General features: G+C 35.2%; 1 protein-coding gene across 5 annotated transcripts in view; it reads right to left on the reverse strand.

Annotated features, from left to right (window-relative positions):
- VWDE (von Willebrand factor D and EGF domains) overlaps positions 1–19,644 on the reverse strand; it is a 77,776-nt gene that overhangs the window by 8,924 nt on the left and 49,208 nt on the right. For 3 of the 5 annotated variants that reach the window (XM_042919100.1, XM_042919067.1, XM_042919087.1), the window contains 10 exons: positions 17,427–17,677; positions 16,132–16,351; positions 14,479–14,616; positions 10,475–10,612; positions 7,621–8,190; positions 6,135–6,230; positions 5,958–6,053; positions 4,865–4,960; positions 3,980–4,075; positions 2,634–2,729 (listed from right to left, as the gene is read on the reverse strand). In XM_042919100.1, the coding sequence (XP_042775034.1) occupies positions 2,634–2,729; positions 3,980–4,075; positions 4,865–4,960; positions 5,958–6,053; positions 6,135–6,230; positions 7,621–8,190; positions 10,475–10,612; positions 14,479–14,616; positions 16,132–16,351; positions 17,427–17,677 (1,797 nt within the window). Of the gene's footprint in view, positions 1–2,633; positions 2,730–3,979; positions 4,076–4,864; positions 4,961–5,957; positions 6,054–6,134; positions 6,231–6,826; positions 7,069–7,620; positions 8,191–10,474; positions 10,613–14,478; positions 14,617–16,131; positions 16,352–17,426; positions 17,678–19,644 lie in introns of those variants that run through there. The other 2 variants (XM_042919078.1, XR_006197158.1) reach the window with 2 other exon arrangements.

The raw sequence follows: 19,644 nt of genomic DNA on the forward strand, positions 1-19,644 counted from the left end.
AGAAATTTATTTTTTTCTCTAAATGATAATTAAATGGATTTTAGTTTGTATTTTAAAAACAAATGTCAAATTAACTGATTTTGGTAACAAGGCTATCGTAGACTAATTCCCAGTTTTGAATTAGATCCATCTTTAATAGCTACTTTATTTCCAGTCTAAGAAAAGAAATCAACTAATTTCAAATGGATTCAAAACTGAAAATAATTTAGTACTTTATGTATAAAAACAAAATAACTGAATGATTTTAGCAAATGGATAATTTCCACTCTTTTAGTTTGAACCTTTTCTGATTAATGCTTCAGTCTACTTTCTCTGGTGTTTATTTGGTACTTTTTATAAAAAGTACATTTTCTGCTTCCTACAACTTACGATCATTTCTAGTATTAGAAAAAAAATGTATTTGTTCTATTCCAAAAACACAGTAGGAAATACTTATGGTTAGAAATTTAAAACTAAAACAAAGAGAAAAAGCCAATATATAATGGGTAACCTTGCTATAATCAATACTCATCCATACCACAAAACTTGAGTGTAGAGATAAATACTACATTTACACAACAAAACATATGTAAATAAAGTAATATAAAGAGATTATATATTAATATAAAGGTTTGATCTTCTCCACATCTAGTCCCATTTTAGGAAAAGGAAGTTTAGGAGAAAATCCACCTACATATATACCTATATATTCTCTAGGCCTCACACAGATATTCCATGAGACTCCAAAGGGAGCTAAGTAATCCAGCCTCACCTACCATGTGGAATGGACTCATGACATTCAAGGATTTGAAGGATATAAAATGTATTTAAACAACTCTCCAGTGACACATTATAAGCCTTGATTATGAATGGAGTAGTTTAACTCTTTCGTTATGTCTCTAGTTCAATTTTTATCTTCCTCATTTGAAATCCTATAGAACACACAATATCTTGTGTGGATAAATATTTTATCCATTTTCTGCCTATTTTTATTCAGTGACTTTGAATGTGTATACCATTTTCCCTTCCCACCATTTGGGCTCACAGAGGCTCATGAGAGGATGTGATCTGATAAGAATAAAGCTAATGTTTTTTTATTTCTTCTGCATCTCCTGTAGCATTTCTTAAAAACAATTGTACTATTATTCATGGTAGCCAGCCATGCACTTACAGTATGTACGTCTCGCTCCTTATGGCAACTGTGTGGTTCAAATCTAAAAAGTCAGGAAGGCTGATGCTGGAGACTTTGATTTCAAAATCCATGCCAGCTAGGAGGTTTTAGAGGCTAGCTAATTCCAAAACCTTTTAACATATGTTCAACAGATACTTTTTAGTTCAATACTTAATAATTTAGAGATTTCCTCCTTTCTCAGTAATACTGCTGGCACATAAGTTTTAGAGACATTTTCTCACTATATCTTACATCTACTGCAAGGAGCATGAGAGATATCAGCTTTTATATCCCTTTTAAATTCTGAGTCAAAACTATACCTATAACTCAGAATATGGGGTTAGAATAGTCACTTGGTTTTCAAGGTTTGCTTTAACGTGGTTTTTACATCTTCCCATTTCACAAAGTGGTTCCTTGAAGGAAATCTTAACTAGAGGAACTCATTTGCTACGCCTGTACTTCAGTGGTAGTTTGTTCTCTACCTCGTCTGCAACCTAAGAATCCCAGTCAACCTCCAAATAAAAGAAATTAAATCACTTCAAAGTATAACATGCCCAAAAAAGAATACGTTTTAGGAATTAAATTAGGACAGCCTCTGACACGTTTTACTAAAAAATCTATTCTGCATTTTGCAAAAGTTCAAAGATACGAAGATGTGGAAAATACATTTTAAATTTCATTTATTGACATTAACTCATACCTACACTGTCAGCCTCAGGACATGCTCATTATTCTGAAAAAATCCATCACATTTCTATATCAGCGAAAGTATTGAAATAGCAGGCCATGAAGGGGGGACACGATGCATCTGTATGACCTGATATCACCTTGCCCAATGCTGTGCATAGCTAACTTTTCACAAGTGTTTAATAAAACTAATGTTGAGAGATCGTGAGGTAATAGTGGGCATTAGTGGACCATAAATCAAACATTTTTGCTGTGAGGGCAGAAAAAATGACACCATTGCATGCAATAGACTCCAAGAGAATTTTGCTTATTTGGTTCACACCTTGATCCTACAAAACTGCATGGACAAGTGCCAAAATTGGGAGCCTAATGTATAGTGAATAAATGTAAGTATTTTATTTAAATTTTTTTTAATGATTATTTATTTTTGAAAGAGACAGAGACAGAATGCGAGTGGGTTGGGGCAGAGGGAGAGGGAGGCACAGATTCTGAAGCAGGCTCCAGGCTCTGAGCTGTCAGCACAGAGCCTGAGGCGGGGCTCGAACTCACAAGCTGCGAGGTCATGACCTGAGCTGAAGTCGGATGCTCAACCGACTGAGACACCCAGGCACCCCAAATATAAATATTTTATATAATAACTCAAACATTTTCAGGATCTGGTCATTAAGCAGCCACAACTGTAACATCACAAGAAAGAGAGAAAAAAATAGCACTGTCCCCTTTGAGACTTGTCTTGTGTTTACTCAGAGTTCTGTTTATGCCTTTCTCTTTGTATTCATAAAGAAAGAATAATTACCATTCTGACACTGCGCACCAAAGAATCCATTTGGACAGAAGCAAGTGTTTGGCTTATCACAGGAACCACCATTGAGGCAAACAGGGTCACACAAAGCTAATGAACAGCAGGGGGAAGAGAGACCATAAAAGTTTTATTATTTAAAAAGTGAAAGCTGCACTGAAGTACAAAATGGTGCCTAATGAAATATTTTATTTTTACTGCAAGGAAAAGCCATAACCTATAATTAATTTGACTTTGCCAAACATAAGAGGAATAAAATAAGTGGATAATAGCTTTGAAAGTGTGTTCATTAAGTTTACAAACATTACCAAGCTAAGAATATGGAGGTTATGATTAGAATTCAGAATGCCCTCTGCAAGCTGAAAACAATGATGGGAAATTAGAAGACATTTCAGCAGCACTAACTGGACAGTCTGTAATCCACTCAAATACACTTCTTTAGGCCTCCATCTCAATTCAAATAGGAACACTGTGCTCAAGTCCTAGCACACTCAAAAGCATTCTGCTTAGCTTCTTTACCTTTGTTCCCCTTTGAGAGGCACCCTTAATTCCATTTTCCAACTCAGACTTTACCCATTCTCCAAAGTCTACCTCAATACTATCTTCTTCCAAACTGCACTTGCCAGAATGAATTTCTGTCTTCTCTGCTTCCAAGGAACTGTGCATTAATTACATTACTTATTATAATCCAACTTGTACCACAGTCATTTAAAATTATTGTATCCTGTGTCTTCTTCACTAATGACATGCTACTTAAAGTCAAAGCAAAAATCAAATTGATCTTTGTTTCCCCTTGGATCATGCTTCACACATAGTTCGCAAGCTATAAACATTAAGTTAAACTTATGTTGAGAAAAGTCATTAGATCACAATGGATTAAATTAAACACAGATAACTGCAAACATTGCTGGCAAAAAATTAAGCCTGATACTCTGATAAAGAAATGGAATAGAGTGATGGTGTCATTTAACTCAACTGCTTGAATGTTTCTTGAAACAGAATGTCTGTGTTGTGATAAAAAAAAAAAAAAACTTGAAAGAGATTGAAGATTGAGATGTAACACATATTTGTTTCTCTCCATTATAAGGCAAGTGGATGATGAGAATATAAAGGCATAAAAAACAAAAAAAGAAGTACTGGTTGGGCTAGATAACACTAAAGCTGAAATATACTCTATGGCCTGATACAGGAAGAAAAAGAATAAAAATAAAAGATACTTTTATTAAAACTTCATACTAATCTTGTCAGATTAGTTTAATGCTTTTGGGTGCTGGTTTAGGACATTGGTGCATTTAACATTTTTTTTTAACTGACTTATTCATTGAAAAAAATTCTGATTTTACCTGTACCACAAGTAGGTCCCGACCAGCCAGGCTTGCACTGGCAAATATCTGGTGTAAGACATTCACCTCCATTTTCACAGTGCCTGTTACAAATCACTAAGATCATAGAATAAAAATAAAAGCAAGCTAAATTAGGCTTGGAATTGGTCATGTTATTGGGTATTATCTAGGTAGCTCATAACTGCCAATCATATCCTCTAATAAATAAATTCAGAGAGAAAAATAAAAGTAACCTATTCTTTGGCTTTAAATGTCTCCAATTGTCACATTCAGTTACTTTTTGGTAATAGAGTTGGGGAAAGAAGAAAATCATTGAGCTGAATGGTAAATAAGAGTTGGCTATTTAAGAAAATTATTAGTTACTAATGAAAATAGTTTTAGGTATAAATAAACAAGATAAACTTATAGGCAAATCAACAAACTGGAATTCTTATTATCTCAAAGAAATGGTCATGGATAGGGTAAGGAGAGAGTTGTTTACAAGAACAAACTTTATCTTAGTACTGGAATCCACTGTTCCCAGTGGCATACAGAATAACAACTGTCATAATAAATCATGAATGTATGTTTGTTTGTTTTTTTAATGTTTATTTATTTTTGAGAGAGAGACAGAACGTGAGTGGTGGAGGGGCAGAGAAAGAGGGAGACACAGAATCCAAAGCAGGCTCCAGGCTCGGAGCTGTGAGCACGGAGCCTGACACGAGGCTTGAACTCATGAACTACAAGATCATGACCTGAGCTGAAGTCGAATGCTTAATCGACTGAGCCACCCAGGTGCCCCAGGAATGTATATTTTTTAGTGTTTGGGTTTATCTTAGTATTAAAGGCATCAACTATTAAAGGGAGCAGTTTCAGTACATTAGGCTGCAAGAGAGTTTTGCTTACTTGTTTCACACCTTGCTCCTACAAAACCATAAGGACAAGTGCAGAGATTTCCAGCCAAGCAGGTGCCACCATGTCGACAAGGTGGACTACAATGTTCTACAGACAAAAATTATGTTATTAAGTCAGATCCTAATTAAGAATATGTCTGTTTATATTTATGAATCATAGCCACAATAAACTGTGTTGTAAAAGCAATTTATGATAAACTCGGCTTGCTTTTACTATGAAATTTAGTTCTGTGGGATTGACTATACAAGTTGATACTCTCAAAACACCAACAAATCATCATCATGTTTTGGTTTATAAAACTGTTGGTTAGCTGAATGGAAATATACCATCTTAGGTTTCTTCTGCAAAGTGAGACACACACTCCTCCCCTAAAAACAGAATACTTCTATATTTCCATAATTATTTTCCTATGTCATCGATATTACGTGTTTCTATTAGTTCACTCTGGATTTACTTTAATTTGTTATTTTGTACCTTGCCTTGCCATGGAAGTATTTAGTGTGGATCTTAGATTATTAATAATTATTTGTACTGTCTATCAAAGTATATTCTTTAAAATATTAAAAATAACAAATGTGTTTCTTTAAAATATTTTAAAAATGTCATTTAATAAACTCCCCTCTTAAGATTTCAACCAAAGTAATAACATTATTTGCCTATAGATATGTTTTTAAAAACCACTTTTTAGGATTCTTTTTACTATCTAATATCTTCTAATTATTTGGTATTTAGCACTTTCTTGGAGTCTTGTTTGACAAGTCATTCAATAATCAGGTGTCCTTTACTTGAAGCTAAAATATATGTAGGGATATGGCACCTTAAAACCAAATATCCAAGATATTTCCGAAGACAATTTTACCAAGGACAAATAAGCTATTACTCTTTGGATTTCTAATGAAATTGAAGTTTTTAAAATCTTCAAATAAATTATTTTTAGAAAACATTAAAAATCTTAGACATCCTCCCCAACATTAATGAATATATATCAGTAAAGACACAGTAAAACAGAATTATCTTTTTAAAAAAGCTTTAAAAAAGTGTTTTATCTTGGCTCTATTATTTGATTTTTAATTTGAATTATCACCTTCATCACAGGTTGCTCCAGCACGCCCTGGGGGACATTCACAAATGTTAGGCTTAATACATTTTCCGTGGTTTTTGCAATCAGGATGACATAGAGCTGTATAAAATAAAGCTCAGGTTTTAGAAATATCAATTATCAATTAAATTCATTATGCAAACTAACGAGTTCTATACCTACCAGTTTGGCAGTTAGAGCCAGCATAACCAGGTTTACATTTGCATATGTTTGGGGCAACACATTCCCTGCTTTTCCCACATGGGTGTCTACAAATGGCTGCAAAAATCAAAGGAAAAAGGATGAATTGTTGATACATGTTGCCCATAGACTTACTTGTAAGAAAAGTAAAAATCTCTGAAATTTGAAAATTTTGATGCTGCTTATTAAAGCAATAACCATTGCATTTATCCATAAAGTTATTTTCCCCCTTATATTTGTTTTACTATTAGAGTGACTGAAGAACATGATTAATATAGTCAGAAATAAGTGTCATAGGTGGTAATTACTCCCTTTGCGAGGCCTGATGTTGAAGATGGCTGCTAACCAGAAATGGGATTCCAGTCCTTTCACAGAGGTCAATAAAGTTCCAGATACTGATCAGATAAATGCTGGTAAATGTCAGAAATAATCAGAATTTCAAAGAGCAAGATACTAGGACCACATCTTAAGTTTACAGGTTTGTATTCCTTAAGCTTCTTTAAGTGCTTGATATATTCTAACTATTAGGCATTTAATGTTTTTCTGAGGTGACCAAAAAGTATGTGGTTGTTAATATGAAGTTTTATATTATGAACATATAAGTCCTGAAAGTCATTATTATCACTATTCCTACAAACAAACAAACAAACAAACAAACAAACAAACAAACGTACCTCTCAGTAATACCGACAACAAGGGAATATCCCAACAGCTCTATTGCTTAAGTTGGTCTCAAACAAATCAAAACACAAGCAACACAAAACAATAATAACAAAATAACAACACAAAATAGCTTCAACAGTGTTAAAGCTAAAAATTTGAGTTGCATCTAGGAAAACAATACTGATAATTATGAAAAGAAGTAAACGCTCCTTTCAAAATTAAAGTGATGCCCAACTTGTTTTTTCCTCAAGAGCTGGAAGAAATACAGAGAAACATAGTTTATGCAAATAAGCAAATATGCCAGAATTAGTAATTTAAAGTACTAAATGCCCACGGTGAGATGAAAAGAACCCAGACAACAATGTTATTCACATCCTTATTTTATCTCTTTAGCTGCTTAATGCTAGGAAAGTCAGTTAGCCCTCTAAGGCTCTGTGTTCTCATCTGGATGATAGGAAAAATAACACTCCGTACATGGAGTCTTTATGGATTATATGACATAATTGATACAGAATGTTTCTATAGACCTTGGAACACAGTAGATACCCAAAAACATATTTATACTATATTATATAGTTTATAGTACTATATAATAGAAACCTTCTTTCTAAAAATAATGCAGGAACACCCATGTTAATTTTTTTGAAATGTGAAGAGGGGATACACAAACAATAAATAAATAAATAGAAATTGGTGAAATAAATGGAGTAAATAGAAATTAATACATAAAAAAGAATCTCTTCTTAATTACTTAAATGTGAACTAATTAGTCTTCTTTCTATCTTCTAAAGAATTTTCATACTACCTCTGCAATTGATACCATCTCCGTAATATCCAAAGGGGCATCGTCCACATTGGAAACGACCATCTGCGGTTGGCACACAGGAAACACCAAGAAAACAAGGTGATTCAGCACAAGTTGATATTTTGGTCCATCCAGGCTTTTCCGGCAAAACAGTGATGGCTCTAGTAACTGAAGATGTAAACTCATCCTTAAATTGCATGTAACCTTGAGCAGACCTGTTGATTTGAGAATTATGCCCCCCTGCCTCTGTTTGGATGGTATTCTGTATAACATCCTTTGCTTTACCATGGGAACTGTTTGGGTTAATGCTTAAGGAACTTGGGTGTTTCACAGAAACTACCAGTTCCTCCAGACTGAGATTTGTAGTGATAGTATGATCCGCATGTTCAAAACCTGATATCTGATGGGAAATAACTTTCTCTGAATTATTCATCTGAGAGGTAACTGATTTTAATGAGAAGCGTGAGATGTCACTGGTTGTGTCCAAGAACTTTTTGACAGTAGGAGGACCGTGGGTAAAGTTCACACCAATCAGTGAATGATCTGTTGATGGTGGCGGAAATTTTATACCTAACAACCAAAAAAGAAAAGGAAATGTAAGTAACATTTATTAATGTTCTGCCCTTCCCACTATATTTAACGTTAAGTAATTCATTCCTTCACATAATGTCTGGTGCATGTATACCATTACACTAGGAGCAATGTGGTAATAAGAAGTCATCATACAGACCCTGCCTTCAAGGGATTTGTAATCTTTTTGGATACACAAGGAACATAGAATATTAAACATTATAAAAGTTAAAGAACAATAAATAATAATTTTATTTAAGAGTTAGAAATAGCCAACAAACATTATTGACCACTTCATACACTGAGGCTCACAGCAAAGAAAGCATAGCGTTGTCAATAACGGACATGTGAGCAACTCATAATGATAATCTGAAGAAAATTTTTATTATATTTTACTTATTTATTTTATGTTAGTAGGCTTCATGCCCAGCATGGAGTCCAATGCGGGGCTTGAACTCATGACCCTGAGATTAAGACCTGAGCTGAGATCAAGAGTTAGATGCTTAACTAACTGAGCCACTCAGGTGCCCCAGAAAAATTTAACTTACACAAACATACTATGTATAATTTTAAACTAAGAAGTCTGAGATCTTGATGAGATAAACAATTTTTTTTTTTTTTTGCAAAATACAAATGATTAAACTGGTGGAAGAAAAAATAGAGGAGTTGATAGAACAATTACCATGAAAGGAAAAAAAATAATCCAAAGTCGCCCCCAAAAATGATGCCAGGAAGGATGATCTAATGGAAAAAAATTACCAAATAATCAAGGAAAGACTGTTTTACAAAACTCTTGCAATGCAGAGAAAGAGATGAAAGTTTTAAAAACATTTGATGAAGTGGCATAATCGTCGAGTCAATATTATTTATTAAAATACATAAGCATTTAATGAAATACTAGCAAATCAAATGCAGCAGTGTGGTTACAGATTACTACATCAGGATAAATAAACTTGTATCTCTACTAATTGAATTATATTACATAATTATATGATTACATTACATAATAAAGAATGCAGTGTAAAATAATGTTAAAAAATGATCTGATCCCATTTTCTGTTGAAAACATTCTAAAAAAGTTAGCCTAAGGAAACATTAACAGAAACTGCAGCAAGTAATAAATGCTGAAAAACTGATAAAATTTAAAAACTACTTCTAATTTAAAACTAAAGAGAATTCTGAGAAATCAACAAATAAAAGGAAAATTCTTCAACTGGATGAAGGATTTCTAGCAGAAATCTACTGTGGTATCATACTTAATGGTGAAACATGAAAAGAATTTCCATTAAAACCTTTAAGAAATAATTCCCTGCCTAAACACTCTGCACTGGAGGTCCCAGCCATTACAATGAGGACCCAAGTTTGAGAACTGAGACTCTATAGTCAGACTGCTCAGGTTCAAATCTCTCTTCTTTTACAACGTCTATCAGCCTGAACAGATAACCCATCTATGGCTCTGTACAGATTAGTAACTTCCGCAAAATGGAAATAAGAACAGTTGCTGTCTATAGCTATTGAAAGGACTGAATAATATATAAATAATATTTGTCTAGAGCTGATATGTTGTAAATACAGGCTAACTTGTAAATACTATTATAATGAGAAAGTAAGAGGAAGAGACAAATTGGCAAGAAGTATTGTCTATTTATAAAACCAATAAAGAGACCCAACTATAAAAATAGCATAATATGAGTGTTTAGTAAGGCAATTGGATGTATGAATAAATTAAAATCAAGACAGCTATCCTATGTTGCAGTAATCTACAATGATATTCTGCAAAATAAACAAGGGCAATGGTATCTCACAAGACGAATAGCTAATGTTACATAAGGCAAAGGCATAAAGAAAGCTAATGTAAAATCTGTAAGGCCTTTATAAAGACAATCAGAATATTAATCAAATAAAACAAGACTTATAAAGACAGCAGAATGGAAAAGGAAAGGCTGTATGAAATAATGAGCTTCTTAATATTTTTAGAGTTTGAGCAGATGTTGGACGACCAGGGAGTTATAAAATGTAACTTTAAAATGGTCACTTCCAACCATAAGCTTCTCTGAGATCACCTTAAATATCATTTGTTCATTATACAACATGAATCATTTTTCTAGAATATAAACCAAAGAAGTCAATGGATTAGCAAGAAAAAGAATAATTTGTAAACCACATTATATAATCTTAGGTGACCTTTATAAAAAAAAATTCCTGAAATAAATAATGTTAGTGTTCTGGAAAATGAATGGGAGGTATTACTTGTCATTAGCTTTTAACTAAGACCATTACTTACTAGAGGCATTTCTGCTTGTTGACTTAACACGCCTCTCTCTCTGCATGGCATTTTTATCATTCTCCTTAGTTTCACTTTCATCAGAACTTGTAAGAACCACAATATGTGTTGTAGATTTGTGTAAAAGCTGTGTTTCAACTGTAAATGTATGCGTGAAAAACAGATCAAACTATTGTAAAACCGAAACACTGTGAATGAGAACATACGATAAAAATGTCACTTGGGGGGAGCACCTGGGTAGTTCAGTTGGTTGAACATCCAACTCTTGATTTCCACTCAGGTCATTATCCGAAGTCCCGCATAAGGCTCTGTGTTGAGTGTGGGGCCTGCTTAAGATTCTCTCTCTCTCTCTCTCTCTCTCTCTCTCTTCGTCTGCCCCCTCCCCTCTTTGAGCTCTCCCTCTTTCTCTGTCTCTCTCTCAAAAAAAAAAAAAAAAAAAAGTCACCTGGATTGAACTCTTAGCAAATTAGATTACAGAACTAGCTTAAATTTCACCTCTTCAGCAAATCCTTGGGTTATGGATTGAATTGGGTACCCCCAAATTTATTTATGTTAAAGCCCTAACTCTAAATGTGACTATATTACCTTAAAGGAGGTAATTAAGCTTAAATGAAGTCATGAATGGGGCCCTAATCCACTAGGACTGGTGTCCTTTTAAGAAGAGCAGGAGCCACAAGGGGCATTGCACCTGTGAGGACACAGTGAGAAGGTGGCCATATCTCAGCCAAGGAGAAAAGTCAGAAACCAACCTGATCTTGAATTTCCAGCCTCCAGAACACCGAGGAAACAAATTTCTGTTGTTGATGTCACCCTGCCTGTGCTATTCTGTTATGGCAGCCCGATCTGACTAACAGATGTTCCTATAGTACCACACTCACCCAACCACCCAACTTCATCTATCTGTGTTCTCCCACAGAGCTTTGTCCTTCACGCTATTGATTTTTATGTGTCTCCTTCCTCTTCTCGTTAGCAACCTCAAGAATAAGAACTGTGCTGCATTTACTTTAATGGTCAGTGACTCTGTTGCCTACTTTAAAACTAAGTAAAAAATACCAACAATAAAAGAAATATTTTGCATTAACAAGCATCTTCCTAAAATACACAAATGCTTCTGACAGAGTTAAGAAACTTACTAGTCACTCATGTGTAATGGGATTTGGTTCAACTTGCTTTCCTCTTAAATTCCACTTGATACAGGTTTTATTCAGGGAATGAGTCTTTGTTTGCAAAAGGCAGATGTTAGATCACTTTAGTGTATGGAGTGAACGGTGTGATATGGTTGAGTATTTGGAACTGGATATTGAGGGGGAAATGTGAGTGGCTGAGCTACTAATGAATTCCCCTTACCATCCAGCACTATGCTCCTCAAGTCTGTTAGCTCCAGGGCTAGATAGTCCCACCTCCATCTGTAGCACAAAGTAACATTACATCACTAATATATGTTTTTCATCAAAATGGGGTCTTATTCACTGGTGCAGCCACTCTAGAAAACAGAGTGGAGGTTAGTAAAAAAGTTAAAAGTAGAACTACCCTATGATCCAGCAATTGCATTACTAGGTATTTACCCAAAGGATACAAACATACAGATTCAAAGGGGGTACATGCACCCCAAGGTTCACAGAAGCATTGTCAACAATAGCCAAACTATGGAAAGAGCCCAAATGTCCATCAACTGATGAATGGATAAAGAAGATGTGGTGTATAAACACACACACACACACCACACACACACACTGGAATATTATGCAGCCATCAAAAAGAATAAAATATTGCCATTTGCAACAACATGGATGGAGCTATAGTATGTTATGCTAAGCGAAATAACTCAGAGAAAGATAAATACCATATGATTTCACTCATAAATGGAATTTAAGAAAAAAACAGATGAAAATATGCGAGTGGGTAAGAAAAGAATAAAGAGAGAGGGAAACAAACCATAAGAGACTCTTAAAGATAGAGAACAAACTGAGGGTGGATGGAGGGATGTGGGTGGAATATGGGCTAGATGGGTGATGGGTATAAGGAAGGCATTTGTTATGATGAGTACTGGGTGTTGTATGTTAAGTGATGAATCACTGAATTCTACTCCTGAAATGAATATTGCACTGTATGTTAACTAATTAGAATTTAAATAAAATTTTGAAAAAAAAAAGAAAATAAAGAAAATAAAGAAAAAATTATGTGGAAAAAAATGGCGTCTTCTTCACTTAATGATACCAAAATATAGTTCTTTCATGCTGTCTTCTATAATTTGCTTTTCTCTTTTAAGCTTTTAAAATGTTGATATCCACCAATTTTTTGTCCTTCTTTCTCTTAGTGTTATCTTTGGGCAATTTTATCCATGACTGATGACCCTAAGACCTGTATCTTTAACTTAATCCTCCCTCCTAAACTCCACTTGGATATTCCATAGTCTTCTCAATCTCTATGTATCCATACTGAACTCATTATCTTTCCCCTTGCAAATCACTTCTTCTTCATGTGTGTGTCTTAACTCAGCTGAGGCTGCCATTACAAAATACCATAGACTGGATGTCCTGAACAACAGGAATTTATTTTCTTACTATTCTGCAGGTAGCAAGTTCAAGATCAAGGTGAAGGGCCATTCAGTTCTTGGTGAGAGCTCTCTTCCTGGCTCCCAGACAGTCACTTTTTCCCTGTGTCCTCATAGGGCAGAGAGAGAGAGAGAGAGAGAGAGAGAGAGAGAGAGAGAGAGAGAGAGAGAGAGAGAGAGAATAAGCTCTCTGGTGTCTCCTCTTATGAGGATACTAATGCTATCGGATCCTAATCCTCCCTTATGACCTCATTATGACCTCAATTAATTCTTTACTTCAAATACAGCCACAGTGGGGGTTTGGAACACAACCTATGAATTCTGAGGCCACACAATTCAGCGCATAGCAAAGTGAATGCCAATTCTACATACTCATTCATGTAAACTGAGCTTTTGGAATTTACTAACTCTTTACCTCACCATGCTAATCCCAATCATTGACCGTGGACAATCAGCTTGCTTCTTTGGTGTTTCTTTCAACCATGACCTCCTCACCCAAAGTCATAGTATCTTCCCATCTTTCCTATTTTTTTTTCTTTTTTCTTTTGGTGGGGGGGAAGAGGAGCAGAGAGAGAGAGAGAAAGAGAAATAGAGAGAGAGAGAGAGAGAGAGAGAGAGACGGATAGATAGACAGAGATTAAGAATCCCAAGCAGTCTCCACACTCAGCGCAGAGCCCAATGTGGGGCATGATCCCAGGACTCTGGGATTGTGATCCAAGGCAAAATCAAGAGTCAGATGCTCAACTGACTGAGCCACCCAGGTGCCCTACATCTTTCCTATTTATTCGTAATATTCTCTTAGCTTTTCTTCCCACCTTCAGGCTTGCATAGTTTCTTACCCATAAGTGGTCCATCCACCATTATGCTCGAGTAGACTTCTCCGATATAAATCTTATTAAATTTCTCATAGTTTCTCAGTGATCTGGCCACTGGCTAGTTCTCTAGCTTCATTTCTTATAGCAGTTCCTCTTACCCTCTATATTTTAAGCACATTGAATTATTTATAGTGGCCAAGTGTGCTGTGATGTTACATATCTCTCCACGTTTGTTCATGATGTTTCTTCTGCCTAGAAAGCCTTTCTTTCTCTAGATTGGATACATCAGATTTAGCTGTAATGACACTCGCTTTTTAAAACTTTTCATTATCCCTCTAGGTAGACACGATTCTCTGTGTAGTATTCCTATTATTCTCTACAGACACTTCTCACGAAAGACACAGAACACAATATGAAACTATGTGATTACATGTCATACTGGTATTACACTCAAACCTATTAGGTCAGAGGACATGTTTTACCTATCTTTGCATCCTCTGCATCCAGCTTAATGCATGACACTTAGTGAATACATACTGAATGAACACATGAGTAAAAGAGGTAATAGAACTGAGTGATTTTGATTAAGTAAATGTAGCAACAAATATTTCATGGCAGAAAATAGGGACTTTTACCATGACATATCTTTCCATCACCATAAAATCCTTTTGGACATGAACCGCAATGATAGGAGCCAAAGGTATTGAAGCACTCTGCTCCTGGAAAGCAAGGTCTGGATTGACACTCATCAACATCTTCCTGGCAATTTTTACCTAAACAAAATACAGATTGAGAGTTCAATTTATTTTGAAAAACACTGTATATCCCATCAAGTGTTCCTTATTTTCTTTTACTTAAAGTACTTTACTTCTACTTTACTTAAAGTATATTTACTTCTTTTACATAAACTCCAGAAAAACTGTCATACATTAAGAGGAATGCATGTATAAAGTCACCAATTAGAGGGGCACTTGGGTGGCTCAGTCAGCTGAGCATCCAACTTTGGCTCAGGTCATGATCTTGCCGTTTGTGAGTTCAAGCCCTACATCGGGTTCTGTGCTGACAGCTCAGAGCACAGAGCCTGCTCTGGATTCTTTGTCTCCCTCTCTCTCTGTTCCTCCCCCCTCTCACACTCTGTCTGTCTCTCTCAAACATAAAATAAAACGTTAAAAAATTTTTTTTAAGTCATTAATTAGATTCTATTTAACATTAAATAAGACCCTTCAAGTGCATAAGATTTTCCTTATAAAAAATACGACAGAAGGCCCTTGGTACTCTGAGGCAAAAAATTACCATATCATAGCAGCAATTCTCACTTTGTTAAAAAAAACTCAATGATTTTTTTTTTAAAAAGTTAGTAGAATGATTGCTTAATTAGCTTAAGGACAGCTTATTCAGTGCGGTGACTGCATTAGCTGTGAAAACCCATGAAAATTTTACAGCATGTGAGGAAAGTCAGTATGTCCTCAATAAAGTTTTTTGAGATGAAGTGTTGCTCCCATTACAGTAAGATCCATGAAGCACTCAACACGAATTGTTTCAAATGAAGTCTGTAGCACAACAGTCCCAACTGATAAAATTTTTATTTTAAAATGCTGAAGAAAATAATAAATGTCTTGCTTAGTTCAATTATAATGTTAAAGTAGATGCCTTCAAGTAAAATATAAGCTCAGTAACTGCATATTTACTTAACATTTATATCTGTTTAAATTAGAGGAAATATTGGTATGACTCTTAAAAAGCCTTGGGAAATTATAAGTCATTCATATACTTATTTGAGGTTTCTAGAATAAAATTTTTCAGGATAATTAACAAGTTAGCAAACATGCTAATATTTCCTTTCATTTCGCTTTAACATTGTATCATGTTTTTTTAAGTTACTGAATTATCAAGTTTTCTTAAATGATAATGTTTATATTTCTCATGGCAAATTTCTTGATTTTTCCATATTATATTTCCATAGTAATACACTTAAATATATTTCTACCTAGCAAATATAGACAGAAATGTTTAAGAACCTGCAAAGTACAATACAGACATAGAATAGTGCCATGAAAATTATAAAAAATTGGCAAAATTGTAAGAGTAAATGTAAGCAATGTACAATAATAGAAGGATATGAGTAGCAAATGTATTTGTGATGACTTTTACTAGATTTTAAAACATATATTAAAATCTTTAGGACGATACACATGCTTGAATAACCTGTATATTACTTGGAAAGCCAAGGAACTTTCCTTTCTAATTTGTTCACACACTAATTTCGTTCATGAAGAACCAAAACTTACCTTTGAGTTCAGGCGGACACACGCAAGAATAACTGTGAAAACCACTAATACATCTGCCAAGGCCACAGGGGTTTGATTGGCACTCGGTGACGTCCACTTCACAAAGACTGCCCTGAAAGCCAGGCAAGCAGACACACAGGTGCACTCCACTTCCTGGAGGAAATTTAATATCTGACACACATGATCCACCATTCAAGCAATCACAAGACTTCACAGTCACCTCCAAAAGAAACAAAAAGTAAATGCTTTATTCTTCAGTAAAATAATCTTCAGTTTATGCCTTAGAAATTGTGTTAGGCATGTACATTTAGGTGGAAGTAGGACCAGATCACAAGTTTTGAAAAGAAAAAAAAAAATATATATATATATATATATATATTTAATGTAAAAGAGTATTTTAAAATATAGTTTAATAAGGTAACCTTGCCAACTTTCAAGAGCATAGTCAAAATATAAATGCTATGGATAATTTTTTAAAATGTTACAAGATACAGGTGCCTGGGTGGCTCGGTCCGTTAAGTGTCCAACTTCAGCTCAGATCATGGTTCATGGGTTTGGGCCCTGTGTCGGGCTCTGTGCTGACAGCTCAGAGCCTGGAGCCTGCTTCGTGGATTCTGTCTCCTTCTCTCTCTGCCCCTCCCCTGCTCATACTCTGTCTCCCTCTCTCTCAAAAATAAATAAAACATTAAAAAAAACGTAAAATGTTACAAGATAATCAATTTCTATGATGCAAGTGGAACAACTGGAAAAAAATCCTTAAGGTGCAAAGCAGTTAGTCACATGACTTATCCCAGACTGTAGAGAGTAAACAGTCATTTGAATTATCTGGTTAGCATGACATAATACACAATTGCCCTTCATACCATTACTTCTCTGGGAGTGTGTCCCAAATTTCAAGTGAATACAGGGCACAAAAACAGTATTAATAGCTCGTGACTGATAATATCAAAAGAATAGCCAATAAAAAAATGACTTCACTTGAAGGAAAGGGTATAATTCTCAATCTTAGGTTTATCATAGATATTTCAGACAGGTGGACATGAATGCATTCTTTACTTAAGTAAACTTAAGTACAGGAGCAAATGGTCTAGGAATTCGTCACATAGATCCGTGCTCTGGACTTGAGACTCTACCGAAGATTTTAAATTCTGACAAAAATAGCATTTTGGCAGTTTGATTTTCCACAAAATGTTGAATAATTTAGTTCCTCTTCAAGAAGAATTCTATTTTAAGTTTCAAATAGTTACTGATACTGTTAATTAATTCAGTGGCATTTATGTAATTATAAATATTACCATAATCGTGAGCCTCGTTTCAGCATTGCAGTCATCGGTAAAAAGTAGAGTGAATTGCTGTGGAGTTTGGGACTCTGCTTTCCACATAAGAAGTCCCGTAGAAGAAACATTTGCTCCCTCGGGACCTGAGTCCAAGGCAAAATGGATGTCAGAGCCTTCAGGATCGACAGCCGTGAACTGGAACACAAAGTTCTCCCCGAAAAATGTCTCTAATTTGTCTTGTGGCATTTGAATCAGTGGGGGTTGGTTGTCTGTCAAAGAGAAAACAATTACTTTGTACTTGTGTATAAAGAAAAAGGAAAAGGGAAAGTAAAGTATGACGCAAAGACCTCAGACTGAAACATTTTGATGAATTTCAAACTCCCCTAAAACTTCCATTACCTATGCTGGCTCTTTTTCTTTTTTCTTTTCTTTTTTTTCTTTTCTCTTTCTTTTCTTTTCTTTTCTTTTCTTTTCTTTTCTTTTCTTTTCTTTTCTTTTCTTTTCTTTTCATGTTCTGAATAAATTCAATTGCATTCTTAGAAAATGTAAAAGTAACTGACAGGTGCAAGACTTCAAACTTTGCTACAAGGGTGTAACAGCACTTTGAACACAGCATAAAATACATAAACATATCTGCATTTCCCAGACTGGATGCATCTCCTTTTCTGTCTGAAATTATTTCTTGGTGTTGACCAACTCATTGCTTGCTCTTTCACTCTCTCTTCTTCATCCTCTGCCCTTTTCAGCTTTTCTTTCCCCTCAACACCTCCTTTAATTTCCCCTTCACTCTCCATGACTGGATTGTTCATTTAACCCCCCCCCCCACCCGACCTTATTTTCCTCACTGTACCTGCCTCTCCAGTAGGAACTGGAAGCCATATAAGTCACAGCCATCCTCTGCTCCTCAGAGGCATTTCGCATTGCCAAGCTCACATAATGGAACGGTGGTTATTTCAGAGGACAGAGAAAGCTCCCTTTGCGCTCAAGTAATGCTTTAAAACACTTTTTTTATATTGTCATATTAAAAAATGTCCCCCTTCCTTGGCTTAACACATGGAAGGTATAGGCTTTTTCATCACACTGGGCACAAACACTTTCTGCTTGCATCGACAAAGCACTGATGCCAAGAGAACGTGGTTCTGGCTCCCATTCTGCCATCACATATCTTTGTACAATTTACTGGTTTTAATTTCCTCACCCCTCAATATGAGAAATTGGGATAGATGATTTTTCCAGCCTCCTTAAATCCTTGAACATTGTAAATCTATTATGAGTCAGTCATACTCAAGCCATTAAAAACATAGACACCAATTCAGAAGTTATATTGTGTTTCCCTTATCTTTTGCACTTAATTCTTCGCCAAATCTGTACTGTCTTCCCATAACACCCTGTGAGTCTTGCACCTGAACCATAAATTATCTGAAAAATGGTCTAATACAGTAATGAAATTTGTATACACAATAATATATATAGTGATGTTACAAAGCACTGTATAAATACAAGGTTCTAGGATTCCTTAGCTAAAATTACATGGGGATAGGAGGAGGGAGTAATTATATCTTGTATTTTATAATGCCTGCTTGGTCTTTGGGATGAGGAAAGAGAATGAAGAAACAATTATATGGAATTATGTATAGCTGTAGTTAAGAAAGTGAAGACATTACAGGCCAGAAAGGAATGGCAGGAGATCTTCAATGTGATGAACAGAAAAAATATGCAGCCGAGAATCCTTTATCCAACAAGTCTGTCATTTAGAATAGAAGGAGAGATAAAGGTCTTCCCAAACAAACAAAAACTGAAGGAATTCGTCACCACTAAACCAGCCCTACAAGAGATCCTAAGGGGGATCCTGTGAGACAAAGTACAAGAGACATCGCTACAAGCATGAAACCTACGGACATCACAATGACTCTAAACCCATATCTTTCTATAATAACACTGAATGTAAATGGACTAAATGTGCCAACCAAACGACATAGGGTATCAGAATGGATAAAAAAACAAGACCCATCTATTTGCTGTCTACAAGAGACTCATTTTAGACCTGAGGATACCTTCAGATTGAGAGTGAGGGGATGGAGAACTATTTATCATGCCACTGGAAGTCAAAAGAAAGCTGGAGTAGCCATACTTATATCAGACAAACTAGACTTTAAATTAAAGGCTGTAACAAGAGATGAAGAAGGGCATTATAAATAATTACAGGGTCTATCCATCAGGAAGAGCTAACAATTAT

Source organism: Panthera leo, chromosome A2 (genome assembly GCF_018350215.1).
Source record: "Panthera leo isolate Ple1 chromosome A2, P.leo_Ple1_pat1.1, whole genome shotgun sequence".
NCBI classification, from domain to species: Eukaryota; Metazoa; Chordata; class Mammalia; order Carnivora; family Felidae; genus Panthera; species Panthera leo.